Source organism: Anomalospiza imberbis, chromosome 9 (assembly GCF_031753505.1).
Source record: "Anomalospiza imberbis isolate Cuckoo-Finch-1a 21T00152 chromosome 9, ASM3175350v1, whole genome shotgun sequence".
Taxonomy (NCBI): domain Eukaryota; kingdom Metazoa; phylum Chordata; class Aves; order Passeriformes; family Viduidae; genus Anomalospiza; species Anomalospiza imberbis.
In genome coordinates, this window is record NC_089689.1 from 19,304,713 (window position 1) to 19,325,280 (window position 20,568).

General features: G+C 37.5%; 1 protein-coding gene across 3 annotated transcripts in view; it reads left to right on the forward strand.

Annotated features, from left to right (window-relative positions):
• Window positions 1-16,304, forward strand: part of ADGRL4 (adhesion G protein-coupled receptor L4) — a 130,143-nt gene extending 113,839 nt beyond the window's left edge. For all 3 annotated transcript variants that reach the window (XM_068199981.1, XM_068199980.1, XM_068199982.1), the window contains 3 exons: window positions 12,371-12,462; window positions 14,000-14,168; window positions 14,609-16,304. In XM_068199981.1, coding sequence (XP_068056082.1) covers window positions 12,371-12,462; window positions 14,000-14,168; window positions 14,609-14,671 — 324 coding nt within the window. In that variant the 3' untranslated portion in view covers window positions 14,672-16,304. The remainder of the gene's footprint in view (window positions 1-12,370; window positions 12,463-13,999; window positions 14,169-14,608) is intronic.
• The last annotated feature ends 4,264 nt before the right edge of the window (window positions 16,305-20,568 follow it).

Genomic DNA, 20,568 nt, shown 5'->3' on the forward strand with positions numbered 1-20,568 from the left:
TATTTCCATTCTGCCCACAGCTAATTAAAGAGAAAGAAGAAAAAAATATTAAGAACTCTGACAAGAAAATATCCCTTTTGTTCTGGGATAACCACATAGGGCACTGCAACCATCATATTGAAAGCTGAAAAATCTGGCAGCTTCAAGTTTACCTTTAATCATGAGCTTCAACTACTAATAGCATTGAATTTGCAGGTTTTCCAAGATAGTTGGGAGACCATGGATACCAATTATCCGGAGGGCTACTCACCACAAAATTCTTGCACAAAAACATTAAAATCATTGTCAGGACAAATGCCATGTACCCAAACGGTGGTTTTCATTTCTGTGAGTGAGGCCCAGGAGATTTGTGGTTTGGATTATACTCTAATATGCTTCTGAGACAGCATGTAAATGATGAACAGAACCACTCCTGTACCAATGGGTTAGCTGTCTCAGGGCACGTTGTTTCAAACATGTCCTTGGGCTGTAATCTGTAGTAATAATGAAACATAGAGCTCAAGTGTTTATCAGGAGTACAAACAGTTCTCCTCTGATTGCCTAAGCAGAAACACTACTTCTGAAGGTGTTTGCTTATTAATACTAAGGTTCTATTAGAAGTTTTGAGTGCAAAGCAATGGGTTTATTGATCCCATCTAAAAATTATTATTATTATTATTATTATTATTAGATTGGTGACTGTACATAAAAAGAAGTGGGTCAGAAACTCTTTAGATGGACTTAGCAAAGAAAGAGCATTTTAAACCTTTAGAAAACAAGCTGCAAACTGAAGATAATTTCTACAACTTATTCCTTCCTCCTAATATTTGTAATCTTTAGAACCACAACCATTTTTACTAAAACTATGCAGTAGATTAGATCAAAGCATACAAGTATGGAGAAATTATTTATAACAAGTATTTAAACTTTTTAATAGAAACGTGAGTTTATCTCGAGCTTTAAGGGACAAACATGCACACACACGGCAGCCAAAATCTGATTGAGGCAAAGACAAATATGAACCCCAGAGATAAAAGGCATGAAAAAAAAGGGGGGGGGGGGTGTGAAGAGGGAGGAACAGAGAATAGAAAGAAGCCCTAGAAGATTTTCTTTTCTGTTGTAATGCACTCTTACAGAAATAATCTCCCTGTTATAAGTGTGCAGAATGGAAATGACTATTTGTCGCCAGGGTGACGTAGCTGCAGTTTTAATTAGCATGTAATATCTGTCAACAACAAACTCCTTCCCATTTTGGAAGATTTCAACATGGCTTTCCCCACCTCTGGCATCACAGCTTTTTGAGTGGGAGTAGACCTACGTAAGGGCTTTATTCTGCACCCCTGGTGGTATTGGAAACTTCATCTTTTAAACTCTATAGACATAGCATAAGTCCTTCCACTTGTACCTATTTTGAGGTTCAGCTATATATTAGTTATCCATTTGGGAGTAGAAATGATGTCTGCAAGGGTTGGCCAAGGGCTATTAACACTGTAGTTATGAAAGTCTACGAGACATTCAAAGGAAAATTTGGAAAAGAATCACTGCTATTCCAAGTGCAGCTCTAGCCAACCCTTCTAATATACCTGTCTCCCACAATGTTCTCCCATCAAATCTGTTCAGCTGAGCTTTGTGCAGGAAGTTCAAAGTCACCCGTGAATACATGATTTGTACCTTTACAGTATCGACAGAGTCATGCAGACTTGACTGTTGTACCTACTGTCACTGCCACAATAAATTGGCACACCTCTGTGAGGAACCAGGACTCAGAAGTGTGACGTGTTGTAACATTAATAGGTACAATTTGCCATTTGACAGCATAAATCTATCACTATCATTTGTTGAGATCATCTCTGTAATAAAAAAATACGGTCTTCCTCTTTGAGACTGGAACATTTCCAAAATTAAACATCATCCAAATAATCCTCTCTGTGGCTTTTATCCAAACATCCCAGTGCTGTGCAGTGAGGAGGTAACTCCTGCATGCTATTCCTTGTTTTACTCATCTAACGAGTGTTTTTAGGGACTTTGAATGTGTCTGGCTTGGCTTCAAGTTCCAGTTTCTTGAAACAATTGGTAATTGTAGTGTTTACAACTATAAAAATGGCTTATACATGAACCCTACAATTTTCAGGGCATTCTTGTGCACTTGACTTAGAATGTACAAGCAAAGAATAATTCTTGGGAGAGGTGTCCCCAGAAAACACAAAGGTTTTTTTAATAAATGTAATGAATAATCAACTGTAAAGCAAAAATATTCTAAGAACTTCAGTGATTGATTAACCATACTGGTTTGAACCTTTCTTGTATAAATGAATGGGTAAATGAATAAAGTATACAGATTGCAGTTGCAAAATGCAAAAAAGTGACATATGAGTGATGAAAGCAGGCTAACAGTAGAGTAATGCTTTTCATTAAGGAACTGCCTGCATATTCATTAGAGCTAGTAGATTACTTAAAAAATCCATTCATCAGATAATTTATTTGATTAATTTTACCATTATTTGTCAAATAATTTATTCAACAAAAAAAGGTAAAATTGATGGATTCATGCATTTATCAAATCTTAATGGACAGCTCTAATACTTTTTCAGTTCTGTACATTTAGGTTGATTCAGAATTAGTAATACTGCTGCAAACAATGCAGAAAAATTCCTGGCAAATCCATTACTGTGCTGTTTTCTCATATACTCACAAATTCCATGTACTTAATCTAGACTATTCAAACTTAACATCTTTCTTAACATCTTTCTTATAAAAAATAAATATTCAAAGAATCTCAGATATTAAATTTTCACAAGCTTCAATAAAGAACATGGTCTGACAGACCATTGTTACCATTTAAAAATAAAAAGGAAAAAAAAGCAGCCCCTCTGAGGTGAATCAGATCACAGTGATGTCATCAAGTCCACTGCCTCTTTGGGCTTCCTCACCTTATTATCCCTGTTCTTCGGTGAAACATTGCGCAATCAGTATTCCTGATATTTCTTGATATTCTAAGAATTATTATCAAAAATGTTGTTTGACCTCTGACTTCCACCACAACAAAACATAGCACCATCTTACATTTTTCAACGAATATTTATGCTTTGAAAAATTTTATGGGGTTTTTTTGGTGGTTTTTTTTTTTTGGTTTTTTTTTTTTTTGTTTTTTTTTTTGTAATAAATGCTTGGTTATGTTTCTTAGATGTGAAAGATATACTCTATCATTTATGTTTTTCAGAAAATAGCAGTTTTGAACATTTTTTTTTTATATATATCTACTGTTATTTCTCAGTCTGCCTTTTTAGTGGAAATAAATTCCTACTGGGACTAGCAATGCCTTTATTATTCTTTTTTAAAGAGTAGTAGTCCCCTTTTCATTAGCCTCTCAGTGGCTTCAGTTAAAGGTGTCTCCATGGCATTTCTTATACCACTGTGGATAAAGTGGAGAGAATTAATTATATAGTGGCATTAAAGACCAAGTCTGCAACTTTGCTTGAAACAGATTAGTTTAAACCACAGTGCTGTTCAGCAACAATACCTGCTGTGCTAAATAATAACTGAGTCAGAAAATACTTGCCCTGTTCAGTGGACAGGATCAACTTCAATCTCCAAGACACAGCTCCAAATTGCCAAACCCAATGGATGCAATTTTTCAGTAAGACTAGAGCTTTCACATCAATCAAGGTTTTATCTTTCTTCTCTCTGCCATTAAACCCCCAATTCTATTGTCCCTAAAAATACTTAGAAAAAAGAGGGCGTGTCCATTATTCAGAGTAATGTAATTAGAAAAATTACTTGATCCTATGTTATTGCATAGTAACAAAGTCATCACATAAGGCTGAAGGGTCCTTGAAGGATGTTCCAAACAAGTGTTTGTTTTTTAAAAATTCAACTTAATAGTTCTGTAAGAAAAAAGTATATTAAGTTCTCCCATGCAGTCACTGGAAGGACACTAGACTTGAAACTGAAGCATGTCCTCTGTCACCCAGAGTGAACCAAGCAGACACAGCAGGGGAGGGAGCACAGGTGGATGTCAAGGGAAAGGAGAAGAGCACCTGCATGTGCCAGCTGGCTGCAGATTTCCTGAGATGTTCCACAGCTCAGAGCAGATTGTCTCACACATCCTCCTTCAGTTCTAGAAAGACATACTGTGCCCACTCTTTTAAAGGATCCATGTATAATCAGCTTTTGTGAATATTACAACTGACTGAAATAGGTTGGTTTTGTTGTTTTGTATTTTAGGGTTTTTTAATTGTTTAATATCTTCTTGGTGGTTCTGTTATATACCTTGTTCTAAGCACAGTTACTATAAACATATATGCTTACCCTAAATTGTTCACTGAAAGGACACCATAGGTTTGCTTTAGGAAGTTAGCATAGACTGATGATTCTTTTGGACTTTCTTAGCAATTGCATAATGACTTCATCCACATGACATCCCACTTTAATCGGATTTTCTTCCACTATTCTACTGCCCCTTTGGTTCATCCCCAACGGGCATTTAGAGAGGCAAATTTAAATTCACAATAGTAATTGCACAGAAATACTGTGCTTGGAAATCTCACTTGAACACTAAAAGAAGTTTTTGTGGTTTTGAATAAATCACACCATGGAGTTTTGTGACCATATCCACAGCAGAATCATAGATAGTTCTGAAAAATCAAAAGGCCAGTCCTCTTGAGGATTTGGCAAATTGTGGAAGGTATGGATAGATTTCTGCCAAATAGTCACAACTCCAAAATGGAAAATGCAGCTTGATCTCAGACTTCACATCTCAGTCATGCTCCTGATACTTTCCACTTCCTGTTAGCTCATCCAGTCACTGAAGCTAGTTGTACTAAAAGATGATATACATCTATGTCACTCCTCTTTGCTGTGTGAAACTCCTGCAGGGCTCCTGCATGAGGCTCCACATGCAGCATAAGTTTTCCATGTATGCAAGGAAACCATAGGATAGGAGCAATGTGTAGTCTGAACTTTTGCACCTTGAATCAGTTCATTAAATAGTCTGATTTGTGTCACTCCCAACTCACAAGACAATACATCTCAAAAGCTTATTGGAAAAGAAGAGTAAACCTAGGAATTATTTACGCTGTGAGCAAAATAGACCCCAGTCCTACCACTGGATCTAACTGGGGTAACATTTATGGCTGAGGTTGGGTGCAGCTCTGTTGGTTCATTCCTCCTGCCCTTAGCTGCAGAGCTGATGGTAAATAATGTGTTTGGTTTTGCAATCCAATAAGAAATAAGATTGAATCCACAAGTCTGCAAAGCTGTTTACCCTGATGAAAAGCATGGAAATCCCATTTATTTATTTATTTAGGTCTTCTTTTAAGGGTTCTAAAAATATAAAGAAAACACTTAATTGAGTCTAAATCTATAGCTTGAAGTATGTAAAAGAAAACTTTGAAGTATTCCTAAATAAAAAGCATTCCTATGTGAACTTTTTTTTTCCCCCAAGTCAGGATTTGTAATAAAATCATTTGGCTATGTTTTAACTTTAAAAACAAGTGAAATCACTAAAAGCTTAGAAGCATAAAATTCTACCCCTGAATAATTGAAAATATTTCCCAAAAAATACAGCCTAAAGGGGGTTCATTAATGTTTTTGTTCCATTTCCTACTCGCAGATAAGACTGCTGTTGTATACTTAAAGCATTCACAAAGATATATTCACTGGGGACATGGTAATGAGATAAATCAGTCAGGAGACAAACGCTGACTGCTTGACTGCCAGCTTGCGTCCAATTTTATGCAATTAATATAGCATACATTTTCATTTTGAAGCTTAAACGGTTGTATTGTTAATAACTTAATTCCGTTCTCCCCTGGCTGAAATAACGATGACCCACTGAACGTTGTCGTTTTACCCAGCCATTAGCCATCCAGCCAGAAAGGCAGAAATGTATTGCTCTCTGTGGCAGAACTCAGACCATCACAAGCTCATTAATTCAAACACTCTTAATGAGGGTCATTGTACAGACTGATATAGATACAGCTGCTCTGAACTTCAGACATTTTTTGAAAGAGCCAAATTCAATATGATATATGTAAAAAATTCAAGTATATGCCTAAGAGAGCAGCGGGAGAAATTTTCTCATTCTTTTTTGTGAGATCTGACATCAGCATATAGATGGTTTCATCAATTATTGAGACAGAGACTAAGAAAGGAAAAGGGAATGATTTGGGGGTTTCATTTTTGAAGTTTGAATGTAAAGTGCTCAGACTGAATCAGAACTAGTATGTCTGAGTCTTTAGAATTAGCAGCCTCCTTCTTATACCTTCTCTTCTTTGTAACACTAGAGAGCCTTTAAAGGCTGGTATTTGAAATGTTTTAATAACTTTTGAAAGTCTGGGGTGTATCTTTTTACACAAAGATATCCTACATGAAATTACTAATTCCTTTTTCATTCTATAAATAATGTGTATTGGAAATAGTCTCAAAACCTCATCCTCATATTAAACAATTGCAGCAGTGTTTAAAAAACAAAATCGTCTTTAGATAATCCTGGATGAGGAACTGGGGGGTGAGGTAAATCCAGGTCTTTCTGCTCCAGTGAATATTTAATTATTTATATGGCATGGAATAGATCCAGCAGTAGAAGTAGCAGTGAATAACTATACAGAGCTGAAGAAACCAAGGGTCATAGCCTAGTCTGAATATTAAGTAAAACAGAAAATTGTGCCCCATGTCTCCAACATCCTGTATAAATGTGCTGTCCACAGGGATTTTCATTGTTCGGGAGTGTCCTTTCTGGTTTTATTCAGAAAAGCTATCCTAGTCAGGAAGCATTTCCTGGTGAAAACACAGTCTAAAACAGTAAATGTCTTTTAGTGCTAATGAACTGACATTTTTCAAGAAAAAAATGTATTGGACAAAAATTTTTTGAATGCTCTGTCCTGATCCATTTAATTTCACCAGAAGTCCAGGTGCTAACTGAGCTACTGCCACGAAAGACAGACCATTCCCCTCTGAGTTTTCAAGTGCTCTTTGTCTTGCTTTAAAAAAGGAAGAGGGAAAGGAAGGAAAAAAAAGCCTTAGTTGTCAAATTTGACAGCTTTCAGCTACCTTGATGGGGCAAAATGATGATAGATCACTTCACTCAGAGTCTTACAATTTAATTGTAATTAATTATGAAAGAAATTACAGCTCTTCAACATGAGTGCAAATATTTTTATTTGCAAGTTTTATTAAATTTTGTGTCATTCATCCTATTCAGTGTTCAACAATAACTACCATTCCGTGTCTACACAGAGAGAGTTTCATGTAGTTTGAAGCACTAACATCATATTTACTTGAGGACAGAAAACTACAATACTCTTCCAGTATGTAAAATAGGTACATTTCAGAGTGGAATTAAGGACCTATTTTAAATACAGCTGTTGCTAGGCAATGTGCTATTAGCAGAACTCTAGCAGCCTGGAACATTTAGGATTTTAGGACCTACATGCTCGTTTTTATATTATTACTTAGTTTCTAAAATACTAGCAATCTAGAGAGAAGTTGGTAATTTGCTTAGACAATAGATGAGATCGCTCCTCGGTGCTCTCTGCTGGGGCAGACCCAGACCTGATAGGAGTGGCAGCCAGAGCAGCAGCATCTTGCTCTGTCCATGCCCAGCTTTCCTTCCTTACAGAAGCACCTGCCCAGGCAGTAGGAGACAGAGGGAGGGATGCTAATCTGCAAGCAGATTTTCAGAGCCATCCTAGATGTAGGTGGAGGTAGGTTAACTCTAAACACTGCTTTTCCCATCCTATTCTAAAATACATATGATTGATTGAACAGGGCTCCCCAGGCTAATTCCTTTGGCAAAGCCTCCTTATCGTTGACCAGATGATTAGGAGAGCACCAGGAAATTTCTTTGAATTCTAAATTGCTTTTTCTCTCCTACAAGAGGACATTATCCAGATCAGTGCTGTGGGTCAGATCTGATCCTAGGAGCTGTACCACTCCAAACTGCTCTGAACTCTTCCTTGTGTGCCTGCTGGGCCTAACCCACCAACATCACAGTTCTGAATGTGGGAACTGTAACATGGAGATCCCCAAAACAGCCGCAGGAAAATTTCACTGTCCTGCTCTTTACCATAGTATGCATCCATGACACATCCAAATGCTAAAACCTGCAGCAGTGTCCACTGTTGCCTGTGAATGTCTTGGGACATTCAATTCTCTGTGGTGTGTAGTGATAAAGCCTTGACAATGCTGGTGGCAATAGGAGTTTTACTATTTAACTGGCATTCTGCATATTAGCTTAATGGGGCCAGAAGTCACTCCAAAACCCTAAATCCTTCTGACCCTTTTGATATGTGTTGTCCCAGAGAGAGATATAGCACTTACCATCCTTCCTTTAAACTCAGTCTCGGGTGTACAATACAACCCAGCTCATGCAGGTTTGTGTCTCCTTAGAGATTTTCCAGGGTTATACAGCTACATAAATGTAGTTGCCCATATCTACAGAATCCTGATTTCATGAGCATCCTAATAATTGCTCTTGTTCATTGTCTATTTCACACAAATATATTTTAAGTTTTTCATTTGTTCATGAATATACTACAACATTTCTAGAATTTAAGAAGGCTAAAAATACTTTTACAAATATCGTTAGGGAGACTTGATTCCCTGAAGATGCTGTGAGTGGAGGCTTTTTCTGTATCAGTCCTTGACTTTGATTAACCACTTAAAAAAAAAAAAAAAAAGGAATAGATTAATTATTAAAATTAGTCCTGTGGTGCACCTGAACAATGATGAGTGAAACATGATTCCCTCTGAATTGCAGAGGAGGCAGGGCTGAGGATGCTTAGCACTTCAGAGAATTGCCTTGGTAGGGAGAAAGTCAGAGGTTTTCTTTGTAAAATGATAAGCACCGAGTGCACTGTTTGCCCAATAGCAGTCTGGGGTGGTTTGTTAAATAAATAAAACACAAAAAAATTATTCAGTTCAGGGCTTGGAATCAATGCAGTTCCCCTCTAGTCTATTAGACTTGCCGAGAAGCCCCTCTCAGGACACGCAGCAGTTTCTCTGACTGCTCAGCCATGTAATAGCACTGAAAACAAAGGCACCAGAACTCGCCGTGTCACGCTGTAACATCGTTATTCACTTGATAAAACTGTGGCCGTGCCACAACACCTCACGCTCTGGGTTTGCCCCAAGCTGCAGACTAACTGTGCTCATTATTCAGGTAACTCGTCCCCAGGCTGGCCCTGTGCAGAGCCTGTCCTGAGCTCGGTGTCACAGCTGCCTGAACATCCTGCTCTGCTCCGGCTTGCTCCCTCTCCGGGGACAGCATGCCTTATGTTTGCCATTTCGTTCTCATTCACCTTGCCTGTCACCTTAAGGCAGTCTTAATTATAGTATCATTGAAGGTTTATTCAACAAGATCTTACGACTGTGGTTTAATTACAAAAATGAAAACACATGATTACAACCAAAGTAAGTATAAAACAAGATTTGGCTGTAAGGAGCAATTGAAACTTTTTATATGTTTCAGTGTCTCTCATCCTCTGTCCCAGATGGAAAATTTGAGGATCCAGAATTTCTTGTGTATATCTATATTTAAATTACTATTACAGCCTACTACCTCAATTTCTGCTTGTTTGAAACTCAGTTTTAGATACAAATTCAAATGTCTTAAGTGCTTGTATCTTCAGCTAGGCATTTTAAGTGATTTGACTTCTCATTCCATTTGTTGGAACACATATTGCTCTTTGGGGATATCAGTCCTATTTCCTGTTTAGTCCTAATAAATTCAACTTATTAGTGTTCCTACTCAGTCCTGCCATCCAATATGAACTTTTTATTTTACATTTCCCAGAAATAGTTGAGGCCATTGGTATGTTCATAGCAAAGAATATGCAGAGTATCAGGTTGAGGCAGGATGCATTAAGTTTAGGATACCTTTTGGGATATCTTTTGGATTACCGGTTTTCTCCGAAGGCCACACTTGACACATTGTTTACATTAGCTAGTTTTTTTCTCCTGAATTTACCCATGAGTTGATGCTATTGTTTTCCCTCGTGTTTTGCTTCATTTCTGTGTCACAGAGTAGTTACTACACCTTTGTTGTTATCCATTTCATTCCCCCTCAAAGGACAAAATGAAGTTCCAGAGGTTTCTAGCTTAGGTTGAGGCATTGTGTAAAGCCAGTCTATGCGCTTTCACTTTGCTATAGAAATTTTTTATTAATGGAGTGCTTAAAAATGGGGCAAAGACCAACTTAAGACTTTAATAAATCTTGGAAACAAGCGAGTGTTTCAGAAGTTCACCCTCATTACCCTGTAACACTACCTCCTGTGAGGCTACCTGAGACATATTGTACAATAATTGTGTTCTGGCAGCTGACTCCAAGAAGCTGGTGTTAACCTCTCCTGTTCCCCTGACACACACAGATTATTCCCATTAGAATGGGTTGGTGAATGAAAAGATCATAGTTAATGGGTATTACTTTAATGCAGGAGGCCAAATCCTATTATCCTGCGAAACGGACAGTGCAAATAGTATTTGTGCAAAGGAGCCCCACTGGGACAAGGAGAAATGGAGCCTGCTGCCTGCCCCATCCTTGCTCAGCAAAGCCTTGCCAGTTCTGCAGCTGTTTTTGTGAGAAAGGGGGGTTGGCCCATGGAGCTTCTCACAGGACCTATTTCTGGCAGTTTCTAAAGAAACTGCAGTGTGTTCTCCACACTTCTGGTATTTTGATCACATTTCCTGCTACCTTTTTCAAATTAATAAGTACATTAGGTGGGTTATGCAGATTACAGTGTATGCATGAAGTTATTTGATATATTACTCACCAACAAATATAAGAAAAAAAGTAAGTCTGCATATAATTATCCACAACTGCTGACTGACTCATAATTAACTTTGAAAAATTGCTGGTTTAGGAGATATCACAGATTACTATTCTAAATATAAGGAGCTTCAGAATAGCTCTCATGATCAGCACTAGTACAAGGTATTCAATGAAGGATTAATTCCCTAAACAGCTCATCAGCTCTATCTCCTGTCTTATCAAATTGTAAATATATTATGCTGCATTAAACTATGAGCATGCAGCTAATTAAAGCAGAGACTGCTTTAATATCAGATACTTCCCCCTTGACATAAGAAAAATGTTCTAAGGACATACCTTACATCTTAACAAATGAAAGTGATTCTTTTTCAAGTGGTGCTGTGCTCCAACAGCTTTTTGTTTTTTATTTCAGAGACTTTAGTTTGAGTTGGGTTTTTGGTTTGGTTTGGTTTGGTTTGGGTTTTTTTTAAAGAAAAAGAAGCAGGGGGAAAACCATACAGTCTTTCTGGAGAAACAACTTGTGGAAGGCATTAATTCTATCCATTCTACAGCTTGAAGCCCACAGGAACTGACCAAGAACTGACCAAAGGATTGCATCCAAGGATTTATAAATAGTACCTGAATGACACATAGCTAAAATTTGGTTCATTTACTAATATTTTAAATATATTCTGATGTTAAATGCTGCAAAGAAAGAAGGCAACCAAATACATTTTTTAAGGAATGCAGTATAAATTTAACTGAAAGATTAGTGAAGCCTAGCCAAGCCAAAAGAAGATCAGAATCACAACTGAGCACCATTTGCAAAATTGCTTATTTTGGTTACTTTTCTTTGTTTTAAACTCAAATCATGTGATGCCATTGTAAAAAATCAATGAAAAAAATACCAAAATTATTCATCTATGAAAAAACATAGAAGATATACAGCAAGAAGCCTTTCTGTAAAAGCTATATTTTTTTCATTATTTGTGTAAGCCTCTAAGATTTTCCTGTCAATCCAAAGTTTTCACACCCCAAAGACCCCAAAACATATGATGCTATTAATGTTATTTAGTAACAAAAGACACACATATATCGAGATCAGTTTGATACAGTAGAATAGAAAATCCATAGGGTAGAGGGTTTTTTGTGAGTTTCTCAATTTTCCTTCCCTTCCTTTCCCATTTCCTTTCCTTTCCCATTTCCTTTCCTTTCCTTTCCTTTTCCTTTTCCTTTTCCTTTTCCTTTTCCTTTTCCTTTTCCTTTTCCTTTTCCTTTTCCTTTTCCTTTTCCTTTCCTTTTCCTTCATTTCCTTTTCTTATCTCTACTTAGGAAAAATAATCTCAGCAGAAAATCAAAGAGATTTACCAATAAAATCAATAAACCTTTGCAGACTGTTGGTAGTGACACAGTTCAGATAAGGTAGGGTTACATCCCTGTTTTATCAATGTTTATTTCAGGGCTCATATTTTTTTAATAGAAGTGAATCAGAACAGGGTGGGGTTTTGCCCCTCCTGGCATGGGATTCTGTAGATCTCAGATGCACAAAAATTTTTTCTGACTTGTTTCATTTAAATGTTTAACATTTATTGGCATTCAAAGATATCCTGGTTTGAACTAAAAGTTTTTTCTTCACTCCCCCAGGTTAATTTGTTGGCTTTTGGAGTGATTATTTATAAAGTATTTCGACACACTGCAATGTTAAAGCCAGAAGTCAGTTGTTATGAAAATATAAGGTAAGTTTGCCATTCAGTACAAATTCTACCTTCTGTAGGTTTAAATACAGACAGAGATGAAAATGAGTATTCAAAAATAACAGTTTAATATCCTGAAATTTGTAGAAAAAGAAAGATTTTTTTTCTGTTATTACCCTTATATATATTTGGATGTAAATTTTGCAATCATTATTCCCATTGAACCATACCTTGTATGATAGGGTGTGTGTGAAAAATGCACAAAGAAAACAAGTGGCCCATATCAATCAGAGGGTAAAGGCTGATGGTAAAGTTTAAAAAGTACTTGTCCTTTTTTCTTAAGTATTTTCCACAGCCTCTATGCAAGGCAAAATAGAATTCAAATCTATGCCTGAAATGGGACCAAAATATTTGCCTTGAAGTAACAAGTGATAAGAGATTGGAGGCATTCGTGCTACTTGGAAAAGTCTGCAGTAGGACATTATGCTTCTGTGGCACTGGGGGGGTGGAGTGGATTCTTTACTTTGCATGCTGCTAGGATTTTTCCATCAACTCACTCTCTTTAAAACTGATTTATAGGGACCTTGAAAACCATTTGTGCAGGAAAAGCTGAAGTGTACTACAGGGAACATTGAAAACAACTTACTGTTTGTGTTGCTTAGGAACACTCCTGCAGTTTCAATGCAATGCACTAGATTTATAGTTAGGATTTAGCAATTGTTTGATTGATTACTTTCTCTTATTCCTCACCTTTCATAGCTTCATGTGGTGACCTGTTTCTAATGAAGTTGAAAATTACTCATTTTCAGGGGAACAGTGCTAAAAATGTCTGCTGTTCAAAGGAAGTCCTGCAATGACTGAGCTGAAAATGAATAAGAAAGTAATCAGTGGCTTCATTTCCAAGACAACATGCTGTAATTTGCACAAGTCTGTGAGCAGGGCTCTACAGCATCTTGGAAAAAAAAATTGTAGCAAATCAGTTCCTACAATTTTAAAGCACCAATATGCTGACCCAGGAACTATTTGAGAGTACTTGTGTTCTAAAAACAATTTTTTTTAAGAGACAATTTTAAAAAGAGTCTGGTTTTACAACTGGCACCGTCCTCTGCAATGAACCTGAGAGGCAGCCTGGGGATCCTTTGATGTCATGCACATGCACTGACCTAGGAGCATACTGAACATTTTTCTGGGGTTTTTTTTGAGGAAGATAGGGGGGAGGAGGAAAAGTGGGGGAAAGCTTCATAACAGACATATGTTTTTCCTTGGGGAATTACACTAACAGTAGATTTAAATCAAATCATATGGTGCTGCAGTACACCAGAGAAAACATATCTGAAGATTAAAGAAGCCAGTGTTTTGAGGCCCTCCAGTTTTACTCCTTTGCTCTTCCAAAGTGATTATGTGACTTTGTTCATGCTACAGTGCTACAGCACACCCTGAAGAGCAGCCCCTGCACTTGCACTTCTCAGGCCTTTGCAGCTGTGAAAAAATTTCCAAGGCAGCATTCACCACCCAGAGTGGAAGAAAAGGCGAGTAGCATGTGCCTGTGTGTTGCTCACAACGTTTTCTTCCTCTCTAGATCCTGTGCCCGTGGTGCCCTTGCTCTCCTGTTCCTCCTTGGGGCTACCTGGATTTTTGGGGTCCTCCATGTGGTCCAGGGATCTGTGGTTACTGCCTATCTTTTTACAATCTTCAATGCATTCCAGGGGATGTTCATCTTCATATTTCTTTGTGTGTTGTCTAGGAAGGTAAGTATCCTACTCCCTGTGGGAAGTGACTCTGTCTCATGTCCCTGCACTGTCCAGGTGTCCTGCCCTGAAGCTGAGCTTCAGCCTTCAGTGGAGGCAGAACCTCTGTCTGGTTTTTACCTTCTCACGTATTTTCTCCAGTTTTAAAACTGAAGTATGAGACATGGGAAAATTGGGCTTTTTAACTGTAAAACTGGTTAAAGTGTCATTAACCTGGTGAAAAATACAATGTGTACAATAAAACTTCCAGTCTTTTCAATTAGCAGCAAGATTCACTCACACTACCCTGGGATAATACTTTCTTCAGTGGTCTGTCCTAAAGTAAATGTCAGCCCCACTTTTAAAACATCTAGTGGCAGCAGCAGTACAAAATGAGTTCAAAGACATATAGACCTATTAATAAATCTATTTCATAATGGAATTCAATATTTTTATTTCAGATTCAGGAGGAGTATTATAGATTGTTCAAAAATGTTCCTTGCTGTTTTGGCTGCTTGAGATAAAGGGAAGGAAAACATCCAAAAGCATCTCAGCAGAAGAAGCAACCTACATGGTGTTGTTGTGGATATTACTGCAAAATATGGTATTGTGAAAGTATGCCCAGTGAGCAGGCCTATCTCTTAATGGAATTACTGGTTTTGTACATACATGTGTGCATTCATGCAGAACATCTGTATTATTCTGTATACTAACAGTATACAAAACAAACTGGATCATTGCAAAACAAATATTAATAAAGACAAGGGAAAGAAACAAATTTCTAAAGAACCTCAAGACTTCTTGACTGAGGTTTTGTTTCTAATATTAAAAATATCTGCAATTCTTGAAAGCAAGATATCAAAAACCAACTGGCACAGCAGATTTTATGAAGTGCTTTGCTAGTGGAAACATGTTCACCATCCTTTTGTAGTAAAGAACTTCATACATTAAATTGTATGTGACCATCTGCAGGGAATGGGTTCCATTAAAGAGTCAATAGATAAAGATCTGGTTCAGCCTAGACTTTTGAAAACATTTCTTTTAATTTAAAGTAGATTAAAAAAGGAATTTGTTTAATATTATTCTCTTATCACTCTGAAATATATATTTGTATATTAATCAATCCTTTATTTTTATAACTTCTAAAGAACTGTTTAGATCTAAAGAGCTGAGGTCAGATCTGATACAAGAATGGTGGGACAGTCATTTTATAACTGAAAGATTATTTTGTGAATACTTTGAAAAAGATCTGGTTCTTGTTTTATTTAATTGCCAAAAAGACTGAGATCTGCTTAACTGGCACTATGATTTTGGAGGCTGTGGGAAGAAGATGCTTTCACAGGTTTGTCACTTCATAGACAGTTGGAATCCAGACTTTGTTGGATCAAATTAAAGTGGTTGAAATCACCCATGCAGAAGAACACGGATTTAAATTCAAGGTAATGTGGCTCTGTACCGTGTAAAATTCCAATTACAGCAGATTTCTATAGCACCTTTGAGTCAAGCAGTTGTCTTCCTCTGAGGCTCCTGGGTTTGAATCAATCCTGCACTTAACCTCAGGAGTATGTATAGAACTACTAAAATCAAAGGGAGTACCGAAGTGCAAGTTTGGCAAATCAGAGCATAAACACAAAGCATCAATCATTCCACCTATGGCACCTGACTTATTTGAAAAGTATGCTTTAATTTCACCCTTTTAGCACCCAAATTATGTGAAGTGCTGAGCAATTTCCTGTCCACATTGCCTTCTCAGGAAGTGTCTAGGATCTCAGATGAAGCCCAGTATTTTTGCCAACGAGGCACTGTAAATATGTAGTTGTTAATAAATCCCACTGTTGTGTTGTCTGTTAAAATAAAGCACTAGTCTAAATTTTATTTATATTAAAGGAAATCTTTTTTTAGTAATGGTCAACTTTGGTTTTTATCTTTTTTTCCTTATACACAAGATTTTCATTGTATGCACTTCAATGATAGGCTTCATTAAGTATGTTCCATGCCTGTGTCGAGTTTTTTGAAAAAAGAGTAGTCTATTTTTCAAAAAAATACTAAAGAAATCTCCTGGTCCTTTGAATGTAAAATATGTGAATAAACTGGAGTGCTTTGCTTTCACATTTTGACATTTCCATTCATTTAAATAAATACAGTGGTAAAAGTTCACATTGTTACATATCATTTGCCCTCAATTATTTGCTGTATTTCCTTTGCTGTTGTATATGTTCTTCTAAGGTTGGGAAATGCAGATACATATTACTTAAAAGAGTATTTTTAGAAGGATATCTACCAGCCCATCATTTTTAATCTCCTGCAGAACTGTAACCTATAGTAAACTGATCTGGACAAAGCATCTCTACTAACTATATAATGACTTCAGCATGCTCAGGGAGATTGAAAAAGTTCCTTGGAAAGAAAATATATCATAAATGTTTAGCTTACAATAGTCTTTGTAATGAAAGAACATCTTTTATGGGAAAAACTGCTCTCCTGTCTCTGGGTCAGATCTTCATTGAAACTGTTTTCCTTACATACAAGGATGAGTTTTCATCTTTTAATACAGCACATAAAGAGCAGATGAATTTTTTAGATTCCCTGCCTCAGACCCTGAAGGATATTGCAACTGTCCTTCCCAGGACATGCAGATCTACTGACAAGCACTTAAAAGGTTCATTTGTCACAGCCCTTAGTTACATGAACCCCAACCCAGCAGAGAGAGGAGGACTGAGATTGCACATAAATTGAAAAAAGAGAGGTTTCAACAAGATATGAGGAAAATCCTTCTCACCATGAGGACAGTCAAGGGTTGGAAAGGATTGCCCAGAAATTTCATACAGTTGTGTTAAAATCTTTGGAGGTTTTTAAGACTGCATAAAGTTCCCAACAACCTGATCTCAACCTGACCCTACTCTGAGCAGGAAGGTGGATGAGATGACCCTCTGAGATCCCTTCCAGCCTGGATTGTTCTATTAGTCTATGGTATCAAATCAGAAAAATAATAATCAGGCATTAGTTACAATTTTGTTATGCAAACTTGCACTTAAGTGCTATGCAAACTGTTTTTACAGAAGTAAATTCATGTAATTTATTTATCAGATCAGCTAGCTGACTGGTCTGAAAATAATTTTTTCAACACTTTTTAAGATTACACACTTCTTAGAGGTGTGTGACATGTCCAGTGGGGCCAACAGGAAAAATAAAATAGTAAAAACAAATCAGTTATTGACATTAAAAAAAAAAATGTTAAGATTCACTCTGAAAGTAAATGCTTGATGAAGAAATTTTTCCCATTAAACCAAACAGAAATTTATGTTCAGTGTTGCATTTCAAGGTGCATTTCAAAATACAATAAATAAGGTAAAGACTCATCTATTCTGAAATAAATATTCCCTTAAAGAATTAGGATAGTATTTCAAAGAAACTGCAATATTATCACCATAGCTGTTGGGAGGTTCAGTCTGCTGGAGCTGTGCTAATATACAGATCTTCTGTGCTCTTTACCTATTGGAATGAAACAGGTAGTCATTTAAAACAAGATAAATACCGAGCAAAGTTATTTCAGACTTTTCTCCACTCCCCAGTTGCCACAGACCTTCAGCTCAGAGCATGGGGATGCTCTGAAGCCAGGACTTGAGCACCTTGTTGACCACACATATAAAGCAATGCTGCACACAATTATGTGAAGCAGAACGAATATTTTCAGGGCTGATTCTTCCAGCTGCTACACTTCCAGCATCACTTTTCTCATCAATAATTTCACTTTTTATGTCTTTATTATAATACTTCCTTAAAGGCCAGTTCATAATCACACTCTTGTCATGTGCCAATTAACCCCAGGAGAAGCTCTACCTCCTTCTTTGAAATCTGTATAGATTAGACAAAAAAGTCAAAACCCATGAAGTTAAAACTTTCTTTCCTCTGGGAAAAGAGGTGGTAGGAGGAGGGTCACTGGCCAGCAGCTTCCTCCAGCGTGTCTTACTCTTTTTCCAGTGCTGAGTGCTCTGCTGTGAGATTACAGGAGTGACAGTGCCACCTCACCAAAGTCATCCCCCATGCAATTTTTATATAAAATTAAGCCTTTGAGATGGGTGCAGACTTGAAAACAGCTGATCATCAATGCACTGATAGTCCATTTAGAAACAACCAGACTGTCAAGTGCAAATGTGCTAAAGCACTTTCACAAGTTGCCTGGCTCCCTGCCAGCTCAGCCCCCATGGCCGTCGCTGTGGGCAGCCTGTCCATGGAGCTACAGTCACAGAAGGACAGGACTGCTGTTTTCAGACTCTGTATCTCCATGACAACGCTCCTGGACAAACCTTATGGACAACCAACAGCCCTTGACACATCCGACTGCCAGGAGTCAGGTCCATGGCCACCCATGAAACCTGAAGGCCCTGGAACTGCTGCTTCAAAACACACTGCAAGATGTGACTAATATGAAATACAATAATTCCATCAGCTTTACTGCTACACAACAATATTGACAGCAGCAGTCCTACTGGGTCAGAAGAACAGAAAGTATGAAAAAAATTCCATACACACCAAAAAGTAACAGTAAAACTGACTTTTGAGACTTTACTTTTTTTTTTCCCAAGTGGAACAAAAAATGCTTAAAAAGAACACTGAAATTATCATGACACATAAATTATTATTTATTCTATTTATGATAACAATTATGTTTTGAAGAGGCCTTCTTTTACATCTTCCCAATGCAGGGTTGCATTTTTCCCAGAATTTCTTTTCCAGAACTATCCCTTTACATTTGGCAGAATCTTTACTTCTACAGATATTGTTTTGCAGCTCCTTGGTTTTTTCTTGCCTTGCTGGTAAGTGCTCATATTTTATTATATTTACTCATCTGGACTCCCAAGGAAAATGTATATTTTCATCAAACATAGGGGAAGCTCCTCTGTTTCCCAAGGCATTGCTGAATATTCCAATTAAAACTAGCTCCAAGACTGACCATCAGCCTTCACTGCAATGCAATAGGCACCCCCTCTAATGTAAGCCTTTGTATTTATTGTAACTATTTATACAAATGCTGCAGTCAGCTCTGTATCCATATAAACTTAACACCATTTAAATTAATGTTGTAAGACTTTTGTGAGACAGTGATAATTTATTCAAATCCAAGTTGATTATCAACTGTTCTTCTTTATAATAAATAAGTTTGTAAACTGTGTTTTTAAGAGGCAATCCAGTTTACTTTGTAAAAATCAGTGATATTTTGATCTGGGCGGGGCTGTTGTCCTCCTGTGTCTGGCCCACCATTATTTGGTCTAATGGATTGAGTTAAAGGCAACAATCTTCAAAATCCCATTCCTCTCTCTCTTTGAATGTTTCTGCACTGTGCAGACTTCTGGCATCACCTTGGCTTCTGCTGGGTTTCAGAAATAATTGTTGATGATACAGTAAATTTGTTTTCTCTCCCTTGTGTTTAAATCCCAATCTTACAAACACTCATGTATTTGCTCAGTTTTTATGCACGACTAAGTCTTTGGCGTTAATGAGGCTGCTCATGTGCATAAAGTTAAGCATATGTGCAAGTGTTGTATGATCAGGGTCTTAGGATGCCAATTTGCAGTAATAACAGATTTGCATAAACTCATGATCCCAAGCACTGGGCTTCCTGCTCATTATCAGTAGTGGAATTAATTTAGCTGTTTTTCATTTCATGATGTTTATGAGCCTTTTCTTTTTTTTTTTTTTTATTTTTAAGTGAACTTCAAGTTGTTTTGATTACCACTTCTCAGCCATTTTTGATTTTGTCCCTGTCACTTAACACGTGGGGTTTTTCCCTCCACTTACAAATGCCCACCTTAGACATGTTAGTATAAGCTCATTTATGCTCAAGATGAAAGATCAGGTCACACTTCTTAAGCTGAAAATATGCTCCATGCTGTGTAAGAGAGCTGCAGAAATACCAATTGCAAATACCCAGCTAGGACTCATCAAAATCCTGGGCACAAGTCATGGCTTCTGTCCTCAAGGGGTTAGGCCTAAATGAAGTGAGTAGCAGCTGTAACCCATTTAGTATAGATGCCAGCTAAGGGAGAGGCAGCTTGCACTCCTCTCTGGCAGGTGGGTTGCACTGAAGCAGAAAAAAGTAAAATATATCCTCACTGAAATTACAGTGCATGTCCTACTGAAGGATAATCTCCCTTCTGATGCTCAGCTCTGCCTTCATATGATTGTCAAGCTTTGTCTTCATTATGATTGACACTTAATACCTATAATGCAACTCCTAAAGACTTTGGGGTTTGATTCCTCATTCTCAGAAGCAGTATTGCATTTACTCCCTCTGTAAATGGATGGGGAAGGACCAGGTGTCCACCCTTCCCTGGCAGGTACTGCTGAGGACACACCCACCCAGAGACCCTCCCTCTGTGGTGCACCCAGCTGCACAGCTGACCTGCAGTTCTCTTCCAGC